Source organism: Apostichopus japonicus, chromosome 15, assembly GCF_037975245.1.
Source record: "Apostichopus japonicus isolate 1M-3 chromosome 15, ASM3797524v1, whole genome shotgun sequence".
Lineage (NCBI taxonomy): Eukaryota > Metazoa > Echinodermata > Holothuroidea > Aspidochirotida > Stichopodidae > Apostichopus > Apostichopus japonicus.
The window spans coordinates 12,745,657-12,761,842 of record NC_092575.1 but is presented as its reverse complement, the minus strand read 5'-3'; the positions used below and the strand labels follow the sequence as shown (position 1 = coordinate 12,761,842).

At 36.0% G+C, this 16,186-nt stretch overlaps 1 protein-coding gene and 1 long non-coding RNA gene across 4 annotated transcripts; one reads left to right on the top strand and one right to left on the bottom strand.

The window, feature by feature from the left end:
* Positions 1 to 359: 359 nt before the first annotated feature.
* Positions 360 to 8,572, bottom strand: LOC139980758 (leukocyte cysteine proteinase inhibitor 1-like). The gene is made up of 4 exons (XM_071992662.1): positions 8,431 to 8,572; positions 2,537 to 2,628; positions 1,957 to 2,058; positions 360 to 1,140 (listed from the first exon to the last, which is right to left on the bottom strand). The coding sequence occupies exons 2-4, from the start codon at positions 2,609 to 2,611 to the stop codon at positions 1,021 to 1,023; spliced, it is 297 nt and encodes a 98-aa protein (XP_071848763.1). The 5' UTR covers positions 2,612 to 2,628; positions 8,431 to 8,572; the 3' UTR covers positions 360 to 1,020.
* Positions 8,573 to 8,710: 138 nt separating this feature from the next.
* On the top strand, positions 8,711 to 14,711 carry LOC139980759 (uncharacterized). 3 transcript variants are annotated; one of them, XR_011797678.1, is made up of 4 exons: positions 8,711 to 10,376; positions 11,267 to 11,424; positions 12,512 to 12,627; positions 13,279 to 14,711. It is a non-coding gene; the product is annotated as an uncharacterized lncRNA (long non-coding RNA). The 3 variants fall into 3 exon arrangements; XR_011797680.1 differs by lacking the exon at positions 8,711 to 10,376 and adding an exon at positions 10,461 to 10,480; XR_011797677.1 differs by lacking the exon at positions 8,711 to 10,376 and adding an exon at positions 10,551 to 10,681.
* The last annotated feature ends 1,475 nt before the right edge of the window (positions 14,712 to 16,186 follow it).

The window sequence follows — 16,186 nt, the reverse complement described above, 5'->3', positions numbered from 1 at the left end:
GTTTTCTTCATCACGGCATCTTGAAGTTCTCGCTTTGCTTAGTCAGTAGACCTTTAACCGTGTACGTGTTATATATTTATATACTGAACACTAGGATTATTTCGGGGAGGGTGGGGGAGAGAGGCGAGCTAAACCCACCTGTTTTCTAAAGCCCTCCAGAAGTGTACGTTGTTGTACCCCTGCCGTTAACGTTTATGTTTTGCCCCTTTCTTTCTCGTTAATGGTATTTTTTACATTGCAAGAGCTACACCTTCCTTTCATTTCTACAAGTAGATACCATAGTATAGATAGTATTTTCATAGATGCACACTGGCTCGAATATTCCAGTTAATAAGGAAAATATTAAGACGTGACATATGTTATGAAAGGTGTTTATCCGTTGTATTGAGACGTTCTATTGCCCTTTTGAAGCCTGCAAGTCATAATCGGACATTCCAAGTGTGCAAATGTGCAACTGTAATTATTAAAAATGCTGATGTTTTCTGGCACTGAAGACGGTCTGAGTAAGAAGCTAGTTGGTCCCGAACTCTCTCACCCACCCCTCACCCCCACACCACCGGGAGAAACGCTTAATCATTTAATGGGTCTTGGTTGGAAGACATATAATAAAAGGGTGTGATGTTGGTCGCTTATGCCCTTCCCTTTCCTTCCTTCTGAAATCCCCGCCCCCCCCCCAACAAAATGCATCTTTCTCCCTTTTCTCTTACCTCCTACTATCCTATCCTTCCCCTCCCATCCCGTCATCTTTCTTAAAAATGATGATATCTCAGTTTGTTTCATCCAAAGCTGTCCTTGTCTCATATGAACTGTCCATTGGATGTAGAAATATAGCCAGGACTACCCATTGTAGCTACATAATCCCATTTTCACTAGTTCCAGTTAAGTTGTCTTGTGAAGTTGCTTACAAAATTTATAAGCGAATTATGAATGGAAAATCTTGATTTTTTTTACTTTACAGATTAATTTTTAATTCCAGAATGATTCAAATCTTAAGCAAAGACAACGGTCAAAGCCAGGCGTCTAGAAGATAATGATAGGATCTTCTTCGGTCTTATGATCCTGGAAACCTTCGTACTTCACTCCGCCGTTTAGGTCTTGGAAAAGTTTTACGTGCACGTACGTAGGCGCCTCGACGTGTACCTAAAAAACACAACGTTTTGAAAAAGAAAACTCAGATGATATGGAAGTTATTAATCATCTCTTATTTATGTTGACTAAATTGATTATATACTTTAAGGATATAGGAATGCTGTTTTTACTGACCTTAGAACTATCTGCATATTAGTTTGTTGTCTACAAACAGTAATCTGTTGACTATAAGTTCCATTTGAGCATTTATAAAATGACAAACGTAAACAGTTTCGTCAACGGTATTAGTATATTCTTATTTGTCTAGAAACCTATTGCCTTTAATAACAAAGGAAGTATCTGAAACAACACAATTTTCGTATCCGGATTTGGTCCTTGATCGCTTAGGAAATGACGCTCACCCCGATTGCTGTTTCAGGATTTCTGAATACGATCACTGCCTACTCTTGAAGCAATTTACAAGTGCGGCACCTACGTGACGGCAACTATTTGCAAGATAGTATTTCCAAAAGCAACCAGGTGAAAATGCGACATACAGTACAATGCAGAGTAGTTTTTTTTTAATGGTATAGTGCAGGGAATCGCCGCATTCAAACAATACTAAAGGTTACGCATGGCTGACTTAGCTAAAAAAAAACGTGGTTTCCGTAAAGTTTTTTTATAAGACCTAGGAATCTACCGGAGATAATATAGTTTTAATTTGTACTGCAGATACGATTCTTTCACAAAGTACTCGTCAGCTATTGACCTAAACGAGATAGATACAATGGTATACAGTTTCCGTATGAAACTGTTACTTTATACCATGCTTTAATTTAACAAAAAATGATTATGATCAAATTGATGGTACATGCAACACGATCTTACCTTGATTATATAGTTCATTCCCTGAACAACCTGAAAGCGGTAAAGTACCGCTTTGTACTCTGAAAAGATTCTATTGGCCGCTTTTTCAACATCTCCTTTAACCTACAAGTAATAAGAGACACTCCGTTAATATTTCAAGTGTTAAACGTTTATATAGGATCAGCAACTACACGGTTATTTCATGACGGTCAGGAGTTCAGAGATTCTGATATTGGTTGATTCCGATTATCAATTTATCAAACGTTTCTGGAATGTGGAAGCGGATTGTTCCTTTACAATAGTCTACCACCTTTGTAGTACCCGTGTGACAACAGTTTGTACAGAAGCAACACAAGAGACGGAATATATAACTCGTATATTACGTAAATGAAACTACCTTCTGTGTGAATTGAATGTTAAAACTCCGATGCGGCATCAACTCGAGTAGCATAACTACCGAAACTTTGTGGTAACAAGTATGCACTGTATGGACCACAATTTGAATGTTCTTTGGAGTAATGATGATGGGGTAGATATTCAATTATCTATATATGTATTGTAATTGCATCATGAATATGAAACAAACTCTTCAAAATCGCACCTTGTCGGCGAGGGCCTGCTGTTCTGGCCCTGTAGGTTTCGTGTCCGACCACCCACCATCGCGTTGCTCACTCATGTTGTCTTCTCTTTCTACTGTAGATGTTCAAATGGACAAGAGAAAGGTAGTTTAGCATGAGAGTCGCCACAACTTAGGTCATGCACCTGTATTAATGTTCAATTACTTTGAGTTGACTTTGCTTCAACCTGATTGGAAATAGATTAAATTAGTATGGTATAAGGGTAACTAAAGTAACTCCAGGAGATGTTCATTTTAAAAGTCAAATTTTATGATGATCTCTTTGGTCTTTGCTTTGTGGTAAAGTTTTAACTAAGTGATTTCCTCGATGCTTTGATCTAATTCCGCCAGAATGAGATCTATGCTTGTAACGGTCTTCCGTCGATACAGTCGAAGCAAGGATAAAAATTCTCTAACCTATTGCGAATGCGTTAAATATTACAGTTCGAGGGGGTGGAATAATTCATGAAAGTGCGTCATGATTAAAAGAAACAATTATTTTCTTTCTTTTATTGTATGTATTTTAGCTTTAGCAATTTGACTATCAAAGAACACACAGAAAAATTTTTGTAAGATAATGTTATGTAAATCACGGGTTGTAAAAAATACGTGGCATTTTGTAAGTATTACACAACATTCAGTAAAAGTATGCGTATGCATGCGATTGAGTATTGCCGAAAATTATAGTAAAAGTCCACTTAGTCATTTTATATGATTACAGGTTACTTTTGCCAAAGCGTTAATCAACAGATGCAGAGTTAGATAATGCAACCTAACTTGTACCAGTCTGTCAATTAAAGTCATTTATCTTTACTAAATATACTAGTAATCCATGGCCATACACGCGCAAGCCACATACAGTTCGCGACCACTCGAGCTACAATGGCATGGACAATCATGTTAAAGGACTGGGGCCTGGAAAGTTTAATTGATTGAAAAATTCAAAGGTAAGATTAGTTACTCTGTAAGTGAACGTGACAATACTGAGAAATGCTTCTAGACTCACGACTAAATTGGGTAGACGAATGATTTTTATTCCCTTGCGTTACGTAGACCTAACGTTCAATTTATACATTAAGTTATATTATAGGCTAGATGCTGTTTGTCATATTCAACTCATAATTGTCAGAGAATCACGGACGGACAGAGGATTAATACTGTTCCTTAGTGTATTCTATTCGTAAGTTCAGTTAAGCCTAATCCTAACTAAGTGTATCCTTCTAGTCCTTTTTACGTAGTAGGCCTTACTTAGCCTATCTAGGCAGTACATTTTAAAATGGCCTTGAGCATTGGCCTATCGTAACGCTGATACCATTTTTTTTTAAGTAAACGTATTCATGTAATGCAATTTATAATTACTGGTTTGCCATTTTAGCAGGTAGCAAGTAGGCCAAGGCTGATGTGGATTGGTGATACTAATAGACCTAACTAATGCTATAATATGGTAGTGATCTAACCCTTAGCATAGCAGTGTATGCAATTGCAGACAGTTGGAGTGAGCATTTTTAAGCATTGTATCTTCCCAATACTTCATCCTGCATACTTTGTTTAAGTACCAAAATGCATCCTAGAGAACGATCTTACCAATCTTGTATAATTTTGGGGGGTTTTGTATTGAACATCTTTCCAAACACGTCAGTTGAAACTTTGTTTACGTTTAGATTTTGGGGAGGGATCTGCAACTACGTGCACAGTCTACTCGATCGTGTTATTTTGTCGCTACAGACTATAGTTTCGATACTCGAGCGGAGGTGCAGCTCGCTTTGATGCTGCCGATGCTTTCTGCGACAATGGAATTCCTTGGCTATTAATATACAAGCGTGGGTTCATTGTTGGTTCATTGTGCTCTTCCCAGGAGCTGATGCAAGGGCGGCGGAACCGGGGGGCACAGGGGGTACGTGCCCCCCCACTTTTCCTCAGGTTAAAAATGTGCCCTTTTTTCTACATAAAAATTGAGGTGTCTCAAGTTAGCAGGAGGCCAGGGAACCAGAATGAACACTCGGGAAGGCCGTTTCCGGCCATCTGAGGGGTTTGTAAAACCAAAAACTTTCTTGCACGCTCCGCGCCAACCGATGGTGGCGCTCCGCTCAGATAGTCGTGCATACAACCTTGCAAATCCAGGCTACGCCGCTGACTTTTTAATTAATTTCTGTGGGTCAAACTCAAAGCTATTGCGAATGGGAAAACAATTGTTAGATATTAACAAGAACTAAACTCTAATTTGGAAGATTCCTACATTAGCAACTAGCATGATTTCACCTCATTTTGTCTCAAAAGAAAACTTTTTCCTTGTTTCCCAATTTGCACATTGGATATTGCAGTGCTAGTATGCATATTTTCCTTGCGGGTGGGGGGGGGGGCGTTGATGGAGTGATGTGTTACGCAAAAATGATAATAAAATAAGAGTTATAAAGGGTACTAAAATAAGGCTGCATCTGTCCAATCAAATTTCTGCAAAGTGCCCTTTGATGTCGGTGCCCCCCCAGATTAAAAGTGCTTCCGCCGCCCTTGAGCTGATGACAAAGGTTGAATAAGTTTCTTGCACAAATATTTGATATGAATGGAATTACTGATGTGTAGTTGTTATTGTGAGCGTAGGATTTCATAATACGTTTTTCCCCTTCTTTCTTTTAATAAGCAGAAACGAGATATTACGATAAGTTTTCAAAACAACATCATAAATTGCTTTTTATAAAAAATAACCCAAAATAGATACCTAAAGTTGAATAAACATATCGAGTCGAAAAATATACCGTCCCATAAGAACAGAAGTGAAAATAATCTCATACCACTGCATTTTGTGCAAATTGTTCAATTTTATATTAAATAGTAGTCTTGCTAGTATGGAACTGGTGTATAGAATTGGCCTGAAGTCATCTGACAATTAGCAGGAGAATATTTCTCTATGCTAAATTGTGTTGAATCAGGTTACCAAAATTGTTAAATATATTACCTGTTTTCTTGTTAGCATTATATAATTCTATCTGGTAGCATAAAAAAATGTCTTGTTGTTATTTGCGCAATCGCCATTAAAAATAAGGTAGCCACGATATTTGTTTACAGTAAATACGTTAATTTAATCATTGGCTCTGATTGGCTGATATCTGAAATTGTGACTTTTACTCTAACGGAATAATGGGTATATATATATACACGAAACAAACAAAACTTGATCGTTTCATTTCTTGGCGCTTCTTTTACTAACGCAATTGATCCAACTGAATGATTCAACACAGCCCCGGTCACCCAGATGGGACAACTTTTTCTATACTGTAAATATTATGTCCCGCTTCATACCACTCGTATTGTCAGTACGAGCAGTATGAACATCATGTTTCTATCAGATCAAGGTTATGATATTGGTTTCCAGTATTAGCAGCAGGAAATTGTCCCAACTGGCTGGCGGAGAGCATCAGTCGTTGGGGGAGGGGGAGAGGGAGGGGGGTGCACAGAAACGTACTTCACCCTTAAACTTTTCAAACTATCTCCCCATTATTTTTTTCGCAGATATTATATAGGCTACCTCAGCAAAGAATCTATTCTGTCAAATTATATAAACATATATATATATATATATATATATATATATATATATATATAATTAGAGAAAACCAGAGAAATAAGATATGACTCATAATTGACAAATAAGGAGTAAGTTTTAGAAAATATATTGGACCTTCGTCAGCAAGACCGAAAATTCCAATATATTTTCTAAAACTTACTCCTTATTTGTCAATTATGAGTCATATCTTATTTCTCTGGTTTTCTCTAATAATATATTCTTTTGGAGTAAACGTGGATTTTCGTTATATTATATATATATATATATATATATATATATATATATATATATATATATATATTTATATATATATATATATATATATATATATATATATATATATATATATATATATATATATATATATATATATATAAATAAATCAAAGCACGACACCTTGATCATTTTCCGTAATGGTTGTTACTATAAAGATATATGGCACAATGTACTCCAGAATACTTGAGATAGAAGGTCAAGTTTTAAGGATATTACGGTGGCTGAAGTTGATTATTAACAAGATTGCTAGAATTGTTTTTGTGTGTGTAAAAACGAACTGTCCATTTGGTTATTAAATGTAGATGTCAAAGTGCAAAATATACTGAAGTGTTGCGCCTATGAGGTAATAGTGACTGCATTGTTTGAAAGCTTTAGAATATTTCACTACAATCATGAAATGTCAAAGGTCATGGGGGCTCGTATAAAAATTATATACCAGCATGTTTAAGTTGCAAAGCTCACATGACATAGAAGATTATGTTTCTTGGAATATTCATTGGTTGATGTTTTGTAATTGAAACTAAAGTAACTATGAACAGATCATTTTACGTATCTATGCAAGAAATTTTAGCTAATGCTGCGGAGAGAAGAATCTTTGACAAACTTTGCAATCAGACAGTTGATTATGTTAAATTTTGGGAGCTTTCAAATATCTTTACACGTTGAGGTAATTTGGTGAAAATTCCTTGGTCGACCAAATGCTTTTGTACATGCATCTCAAAAAAAAAGTTAATCATTTACAATTTCGTAAGCATGCACCTTTAAAAGATAGTTATTTTTGTTTCTGTTTTTGTTATAACCTATTGTTTATGTTTTGTTATTGTAGTTTTTTTATTATAGGTGAAAGTTGGATTTACATTGCTGAAAAATCGTAACCATTTGAAAATATGATATCAATGTGGTTACGGCCGCCTAATGTATCTGATGCAAACTGTCATCCATAACTGGACACAAAAATTAAAATATCATGGCTGTAGTTCACTATTCATGCATGATTGTAGATGCACAGGATACCCTCTTAAGTGTTGAAATAAAAAGTTGAATTCATCAAATATTATGAATTATTTGTGTTGTTATTCCTTCTTGTTGTCTCTTAAATGTGTCTTCCCGTTGTGATCGAATTAATGAACAAGATACACCAAGCTAACTGAACAGGTGCTATGTAGAAATCGCTGGCAAAATTTTACATAGTTGCGTTACATGCTGATCATGTAAAACTTTACAAAACAGCAGTGAATTACATTTTACTTAAATATTTTACTGTCCTTATTTGACATGAAAATCAAGTCAAATTTTACTTAACCTGTGCAAAAAAAAAATGCTAAGTGAAGACAATGAAAGTGTCTATTACTGCAGCCATATCGCTTTTGTATACCACAGTTAGGTTACACGCGAAGTTGACCGTACACCACCAAACATGGACACTTAATCTGTAACAAAACGCCATCAACATTTCATCAAGAACGATGAAATTAAGCGAAAACGTCTCAGGTGTTTTTAATAATAAAAAATTATGCAAACACGATAAAGTTGTGGAATACAGTTTTCGATATTGGCTGAGTAGTTGTAACGATCTCTTAGCAAGATTGTAGGAGTATCCGATGGCTTTTTCAACACAAGAAAGCAGCTGAAAAATTCCACAAGCTTTCATTTCACCTCAAAATAGTTTTCTTCATCATATGAATAAACTATTTTATTTAACACCATGGATATGTCTAACCTGAGTATCAGAATTCCAATGAAAGAACTTAAAGGTTTTCATTAATTTTCGGCTTGCTTACATTTTCGACCAAAAAGATTTATCTTGGATTATTTCATATCGTTACTCCATCAGTTTATACTACATGTCTCAGCTATAGGGAGTATCAATCATCACACCGTTAGACTTATTATGCATAGAATGCGTTTAGCATTTAGCACTTTATAAGCTAAACTGTATAATGACAGCGATGCAACATGAAAAAAAAAGTATTATTGTTGGTTTGTAAATTGCATGTCTACCTTTACCATAAGAAAAAATAAAGAAGGACATTCTACTTACCTTGTTGTATACTGTGCTGAATATGATCGGCCTCGGTTTTGTTGTTTGTGTTCTTGATTAGGTCTTGTATCAAAGTGATTTATTTCAGAATGCATTTGCCTTTTGTATAACATTCGAAAATGCATTAAGTAAACGTCTGAATGCATTCACTGAATAGGCTACAACCCTTTTTACAGTATATACGTTATTTTAATCATTGGCTCTGATTGGCTGATATCTGGCTCGGGGTTGCGATTTTTCTTCTCAAACAGATTCAATTACGGAGTTTTCAGCCAATCAGATTGCTCGTGACGTCAGCATCAATAATGATCATCGCTTGGAAGTTAGAAGGGGTACACGGAATCAGAAGAATGAGAATGTCCACGGATCTTAAAATGTCGAAACATGAATGAGTTTATTGACGTCACAGAAACATGTTGCTTAAGCTGAACAGATTAATTTTTGTTGTTGATTGATCTGTGACACTTATGTAAGTCTAGTTACGAGGTTTCCTTTCAAACGCCCTAACTTTACTTTCAACGCTTGGAACATATGTTGACCTCACTTATGATTTACGCTACATTCCATTGGGTTCGTGTTTTTGTTATCCAAGATTCGAGAGCCGTTCCATTGAAATCGGAATTCTTTTCGTGGAATGGGTACACTTAAATCAACTTCACGACGTGAGTTTACGAGTCTGGAATAATTATTCACAAAACATCGGCAAAACTTTGAATCGGTTACAATACGTGAGTGAATTGCGCGACTAGATTAGGTCACTAGTTTGTCTGGATTTTCCTGTCTAAAGTTTGGAATATGGTACGCAAATAATCAAGGCTTAATTTACAAAACTTTTCATTTGAATTATATGATTCTCTATTGGGGTAGATCATATACAGAGGAATCTATTGAATAAACATCTTTCTTATAGGACGGGTATAACTTCGTTGCAACGAATGGATTTTGGTAACCTCGAAGTGAAGGTTTCTTTGGTGATGTCGTAACTTTTCCGACCAATCATTAGCTGATATTGTGCTTTATCACCAGTCCTATCAATCAGTTATTGTTGGAATAATGGTTAGCCTCATAGGTCTGTTGTGGCAAAGCAACAATTGCAGAGTCACATGTAAGGACACTATAACAATGCATATCAAATACGAGACACTGAAATTAAGTGAAATTTTCCAAACTTTTAGTTACCTGTAATTTAAAGGCATTGAAGACTCGCCCCAAACCGCGTGCAGCACTCTGAAAAAGTTAACTTTCTCTTGCTTGCAAGTGAAGTTTTCTGCTTGTCGCTACAAAATACAGACAGTAATGAAACGTGATACCTTGTTATATTTAGCTGGACCTGAGATGTTCATCGCTGTATCGTTTATACACTGTGCTGTGGGTATTGACCGCAGCTGTATGTACTGACTGTACACTAGTGTCTAATTACCGAAGGTTGCAAGCTGTGTGCGTATTTTCTGGGATCGATGGTGCACGTGTCTAACACTTCTGTCACACTTCATTCGAAACTGGGTCAGATTACCGGCATTAGACGTTTCGTTTTGCGCGAGTCTTCACAACCTTTAAGGAAAAGTGTTTCATTCCATTGGTGAATACACTCTAAAAACTGTTGGGCAAAACTGGTTGGGCAAACAAAGCATTGCCCAATATGAGTAAATATTAACCAACAACTGAGTAAAAGAAATTACACAACTGATATGGGTAAACTTTGTTGTGCAAAAATTAAGATGTAGTTTATTGTTACTTTCTGTTGGGCAAACAAGCTTGATTTGCCCAATGTTGTGCAAAAACCCAGCATTTTTGCGCCATTACTATACTGGCACTCTGCGCGATGTGCATGCATCATGAGTAGATCGTATATAGTGAACGTGTTATAACTTACACAACGGCTGACGAATTTGTTAGCGCAGTACTCAAGAGGTGGGAAATGCCAGAGTTATGTGCTACATTTGAAGGTGAGCGTAAAGAAAAACAATATTCTGCTTGGTGTGTGCATCGAACACTGCGATCTCTACATATCAGTGGTATCGAATGATCGTTCGTTCTCTCGGTGCTACATGTAGGCTATACCAGGCATACGTAAAGGCTACTGATACTAATTGTATTTCCAGCATAGTTGTATTACGTTAGGCTAGCTTGTAGTGAAGCGATTGACAGGCGCCACATGCGAATCCGCAAGTGTGTAACTAGGCCTAAGTTACTCACATTGTATTAACGTTGCGAACGCCTGCAGTGTAATGCAGATCCTTGTCAACTTACGGTAAGCTATGCGTATGCACCAGGTCTCTCTAGCCTATATCTTGGCTAGACAAGGTTTCATTGTAGCACATTTTCGTTGTAAATGATAAATTGTACTCCTTTTTTTCTTTTAAGTTTTATACGGCAAATGACCACATGAATATTAGCTTAACGTTAGACCTAGCCTGTCATAACTTAGGCCTAATGTTAGACTTACACGTACGTTGTTAATGCTAGTAGTAGTACGTACATACAGTAGTAAAATAATGGACCCTTCGAAGTTCGAACACTTTAGCACTAAAATGCTCCAGAATTGTATCTGTTCACAATTCTTTTAAAATGATACTATCGATGGCAGAAGAAACATTCTCGTTAGAAAAAAAGTCGCTTCATAGGTTTCGTCAAATTGATCCTATTGTATTTGTGCCATGGTGAAATTATGCATTCGTTAGGGGTGCCGAACTTCGAGGGTTTTTCAAACTTCAAAGTAGCCTAAGTTAGGCCTGGCATTTAATGAGTTATAGGCTATAATAATATAAGTATAGCATAGAACATCAGCGCTATATAGGCCTATAATGCTGTTTTCATATTTTTCTCTTTCCTACAGGTAGAACAGGACTTCGAATTACTACAAAAACCAACTGCCAACAAATTATACAACAGAGTGGGATATTTGACAATGGACATTTTGTGCTATACAGGCGATCATCCCAAACTGGCCGAACTTTTTGCATTTAGAGAAGACGTTGGATGCACTGACTGATGGTAAGCCAAATTTATTGTATAGTCATGGCCTGTGAATTCATAGCTAGCTTCATTCAGAGCTTATGCCATGACAATATAGTTTCTCTTTCCAGTATGTCTGTAAAGATGGGTCAATATTTGGATTAACCTTCAAAATATGTTTTTGGTGGTTTGTTACTTTTTAAAAATCTATCAAAATCAACTGATCTGAAAGGACCAAATCAGCTGGTTAATGTCAAATGGTGGCTTCTGAACCTTTCTGCAAACTTTCTCCAAACATTGCACTCAATATTATTAATTGGCTACTATTTTATTTGTAGTCGCGTTCGGGTTTGTGTGTGGTCGAAGTGAGACCCAGCCCTGTTATAATATTAACTCAATGACAGTCACTTGGACATGTATCAGTGTTGTTTGTAGGTTCCACATAGGGTTTGAATAATTCCTGTTGATTTCTCAACAAGTGAAGTGTTTTTTTGTCAGCAGGAGTAATGACTGAAAACCTCATTATTAGCCTTGTTTACTCATTAATGCTCAATTGAATATAATATTTGGATTAATTCTACTGTCGATAAGCACAAACTTGAAAATGGCCAATGAGATGGATTCCTTATGTGTATACTTTTCCAATGCTGAGGAAAAGAAATTAGCTTGTTGTGTTGTGTACTCTTCTCAAGATGTTTTATGAGCAGGAAGATTAAACATGTTAAAACGTCTAGAAGTTGATTTTTCCAAAAATCTTTGGACAATTGTATTCAGATTTTAGTACGACTGTGTCAATGAAAGGTTAGCACATACTATGGGCTTTTTCATTTTTTTCCTTCAAAATGTTATAAAATTTGGCTTGAAATTAGTGTGTAGGGTAGGTAATTAAGTCTTCTAATACAAATGTGTAGGTCCCCTATGAGTACACATGCCACATTAACTTTCATGTTGCTGTTATTAATGTGTATGAGCATAAAGTTGTGGAGCACATTTAGGGCGGTGTAGATCCCTTGAATTTTATCCTGTCCTTGAAGTTTTTTATGGTCAGACTATAGTGTGCCTTATTAATGTTTTTGTCGTTTATACCTGCAAGCATTCTCATTTCTTGCCTTAATCTCTTTTACAGATGAAAAGAAGAACTTAGCTTTCTTTCTGTTGCCATTGCTTTTTCGAGGACGGGCAAAGAAAAGCGGATCTACTACGGTGACTAGTTGCCTTCAAGCATTCATAGACGATCAGCCAGTAAGCAAAATCATTAATTATATATATTTTTTGGTATTCTTTTGGTGGTACACCTTTTGGTTCATACCAGCTCAGCTGAAAGTTTGTTTAACCTCATAAACTTGGTGTGTTGTTGTTTATAGTGAGCAGAAGAATGCTACGTATTGTGCTAGTGGTCAAAGGTCATTTGAGGTTAACAAGGGCCAAACACTTAAAACCTTGTGAATATGCTAACTTAAAAAGTGAAAGTTAGATGAATCTCATATGTGATGCATATAGGTTTGCCAACATGAGTACAAGAATCCCATTGATTATAGTAGAGGTCAGAGCTCATTAGAAGCCACCAGGGCAATTTTTTTTAATTACACTAGTGATGAAATGGGGGAAGGTTCAATAAATTTCATCGTCGGTATGTAAACCCTGGTCATAATAATGAAGTGATCCGGTACTTGATAGTGCAAGGGAAAGGTCATTTGACATTAATGGGGTGGGCGTTACACTTTGAAAACCTTGTCAAGATAACTATGTTGACTTTCCTGACCTGTTTTTTCTTTTAATTATACTGGTCCACAGTATCATAGCATTGTGCAGAAGTCTTAAAACTCTGTCTATCCACCTGTTTTTGTTACATTTTATTTGCAACTCGAGGAGTTTATTTTCTTTAATTTGCAGTCGGTGACTTAGGAGAGAGCAAAGGTTCCCCTCAGCATTTTTTTGTGATAATTGAGAGACATCCAATAATGCAGTCCTCACTCCTACCGGCAGTAGACTATTTGTTTTAAAGTCATTATGTGTTGGACATTAACTTCCAAACTCAATGTAAGGGGGTTTGGGAGTTTTTCCATGCTGAGGTATATGAACTTGGTTTTATCAAAAGTCATTCACTGAGTGCCTTTGGAGCTTTCGTAGCAAACAGAAGTGTTTAAGGGTCACAGTGTCTTGCAACAAACTTTTCAAATGGTTTCTCGGTATTAACCTGACATGTTTACATTTTAAGGTTGCTTTGGTTTCATATATATTTACATATTAAAGGGAAATAGTAACTGTTTGCCTTGGCAAACTGTACCTACAAAAAATATGTTTTTTTTTTTTTGGGGGGGGGGTAGATTTGTTATTGTATACAGTTGTGAAAGGTTGAGGCAGGGTTGGTATATCAAACAAACATTTAATTTTCTGTGTTTAACAGATCAGGTGCCAGCAGTGTCCCTATGATCACTTATAATTGTGATCTTGAGGCTGCTTTTATTTCTAGTATGTAGAATCAATGTGGGATGTGTAACCATTTGGCTTTTGTTTGAAAAGATGTTTAAATTTTACAGTTCATCAATCATCTAAGCACAATCAAAATGTTAGCAAAATATGCCTTGGCTCCTTGTTAAAGCAATTGCAGATACAATGGTGTATCAATATTTTTCGGTTTGTGTGTCCTTGTTTAAAACATAAACTGGTTAGCTGCAATTGACTATATGTTGGAAATTATCAGTGATGTAGTTGATGTCAACATACAGGAGGTCTTCTGTGGTCAACACATTTCAAGAACTGAATATAATAAACAATGGCAAAATATGGATAGCTAATATTTTCAGCTTTAATATTGTTGATATGTGTTTATCCCCATTGTGAGTTTATGAAATTATTGCTTTGGATGGAAGTCACAGATCATTTAACTAGCTAAATAGAAGTCAAGCACTGAATGCTGTGAGAATTCATACTGGAGGAACAATCTGAAGTCGGCTAAGACCAGAAAAAATAAAAGTATAAAAACATGTATTACTTGTTTGTTCTTTATCATTCTCTGTTTAAGCTTTATAACCTATTAAATAAACCCAGTTGTATGAAAAATGTTACAATCCAATGTTGGTATTGTATTAGTTAACCAACCACTATTATTTTTAACTAGCTGTTGGGCAAGAATCATTGGGTAAAGAAAAATCCATTGGTAAAAGGTTTTACACAACCATTGGGCAAATCGCTGACCAACATTGTTGGGTAAAGGCGTTGGGCAAAGGTGTTGGGCAAAGGTGTTGGGTATTTATTTAACCGTTTGCTGGGCAAAATCATTAACCAACTTAGTTGGGCACTTTTTTGCCCAATATCAACCAGGAGGCATACGGACCCAACGGTTGTGTAAATAATTGCCCAGGTTGGGCAACAATTTGCCCAACAATTTTAAGAGTGTAAGTTTTCGAGCCAGTCAATTTGGTAGACGGGATAACGGTCAAGGCGCAAACGAGTCTATTATTCAGTAATATTGATGTTGAAAGTGGTCCTTTGAACCCACAAAACATTCTTATGATTAAAGCAAACAATAATTGAATGGAGTTATGCAGATATGAAAATATTTATTCATTTCTTGTCGTCAGCAATGAATACAGTTCTATCAAAATATTCACAGGAAATATCGAGTTCAACGTTTTATCCTCACAAACACCTGTAGATGCATGGTATCCTTGAAGATCAACCATAGAAACAATATCTTCCTTTTAAATGAGGGTCCTAACGTTTTAACTGATGCATGATCAGTGTGATCCAAAATGGTGTATTTTCTGATTTTTGGTTCTAGAACACTAATTATGAGCATTGAACAGCGCCATTCCTCAATTCATAGGACCACTTCCCAACAAAGTGTTTTACTTCAAGCTGGCCCGGATGTTACAGGGCATATATGGTTGGTATATTTATTTATTCAATTATAATACCAAGTCACGTTTGAAACATTATATTGTAAATAACGTGCATAATAGTTAACTTTTTCACAGTAAAATTTCGATTCTTTCGGCTGACCCTGTTTTTTTCTTGACTTTCTCTTATAAAATGTAACAATTTTTGAAGAAAACAAATAATATTCAACTATTTTTTATTTCCAACATTCGACTAAGTGTTTTCTCATATGTTTGACTTTTTCCTGCAATCTTCCCTTACCGGAATCCCAGATCTGGGCCAGATATAAAATTCCAGATCTGGCCCAGATCTGGAATTTTAATCTGGGCCAGATCTGCTCCAGATCTGGAATTTATATCTGGCCAGATAAAAAATTTGGGCAGATATAACTTGATATAAAATAAAGTTTCATATGGCTCATATAAAATTTGATCTGGTTAAATTTTTTTGCATCCATATCTAGGCCAGATAAAACTTTATCTGGTTGATATAAAGAAAATCCAGATAAACTTTAATATGGCCCATATAAAATTTTATCTGGCTAATTTTTTTGCCATCCATATCTGGGCCAGATACAACTTTATCTGGTTGATATAAAGAAAATCCAGATAATCCAGTTATATCTGGCTCTATATGGCCAAATAAATCTTTATCTGCATATCTGGAATAACTGTATGTAAGCGGGTTATGTCGATCAAATAGAAAATAAGTGGCCAAAACTGGACTAGCATTGAGAGTAACTTTCCAGCGTGATCAGTTATCTCTGTTCTGGTACGGAGACCCATACAGAGAGCAAGACACACGCAAAATATAAACACAGAACTCAACTGGATTGGAACATAGTGGAAATATGTAATGTGCATGCACATTACACATTTTTACTATCCTTACCAAAACATTTGCAAACTGATATTGAATA

Excerpts from the sequence above, each read along its gene's own strand:
- LOC139980758 (XM_071992662.1), bottom strand. The coding sequence starts at position 2,611 with ATGAGTGAGCAACGCGATGGTGGGTGGTCGGACACGAAACCTACAGGG. Across the intron at positions 2,059-2,536 it reads AGCAGGCCCTCGCCGACAAG|GTTAAAGGAGATGTTGAAAA; the intron begins GTGCGATTTTGA and ends TATTACTTGTAG. Across the intron at positions 1,141-1,956 it reads GAATGAACTATATAATCAAG|GTACACGTCGAGGCGCCTAC; the intron begins GTAAGATCGTGT and ends TGTGTTTTTTAG.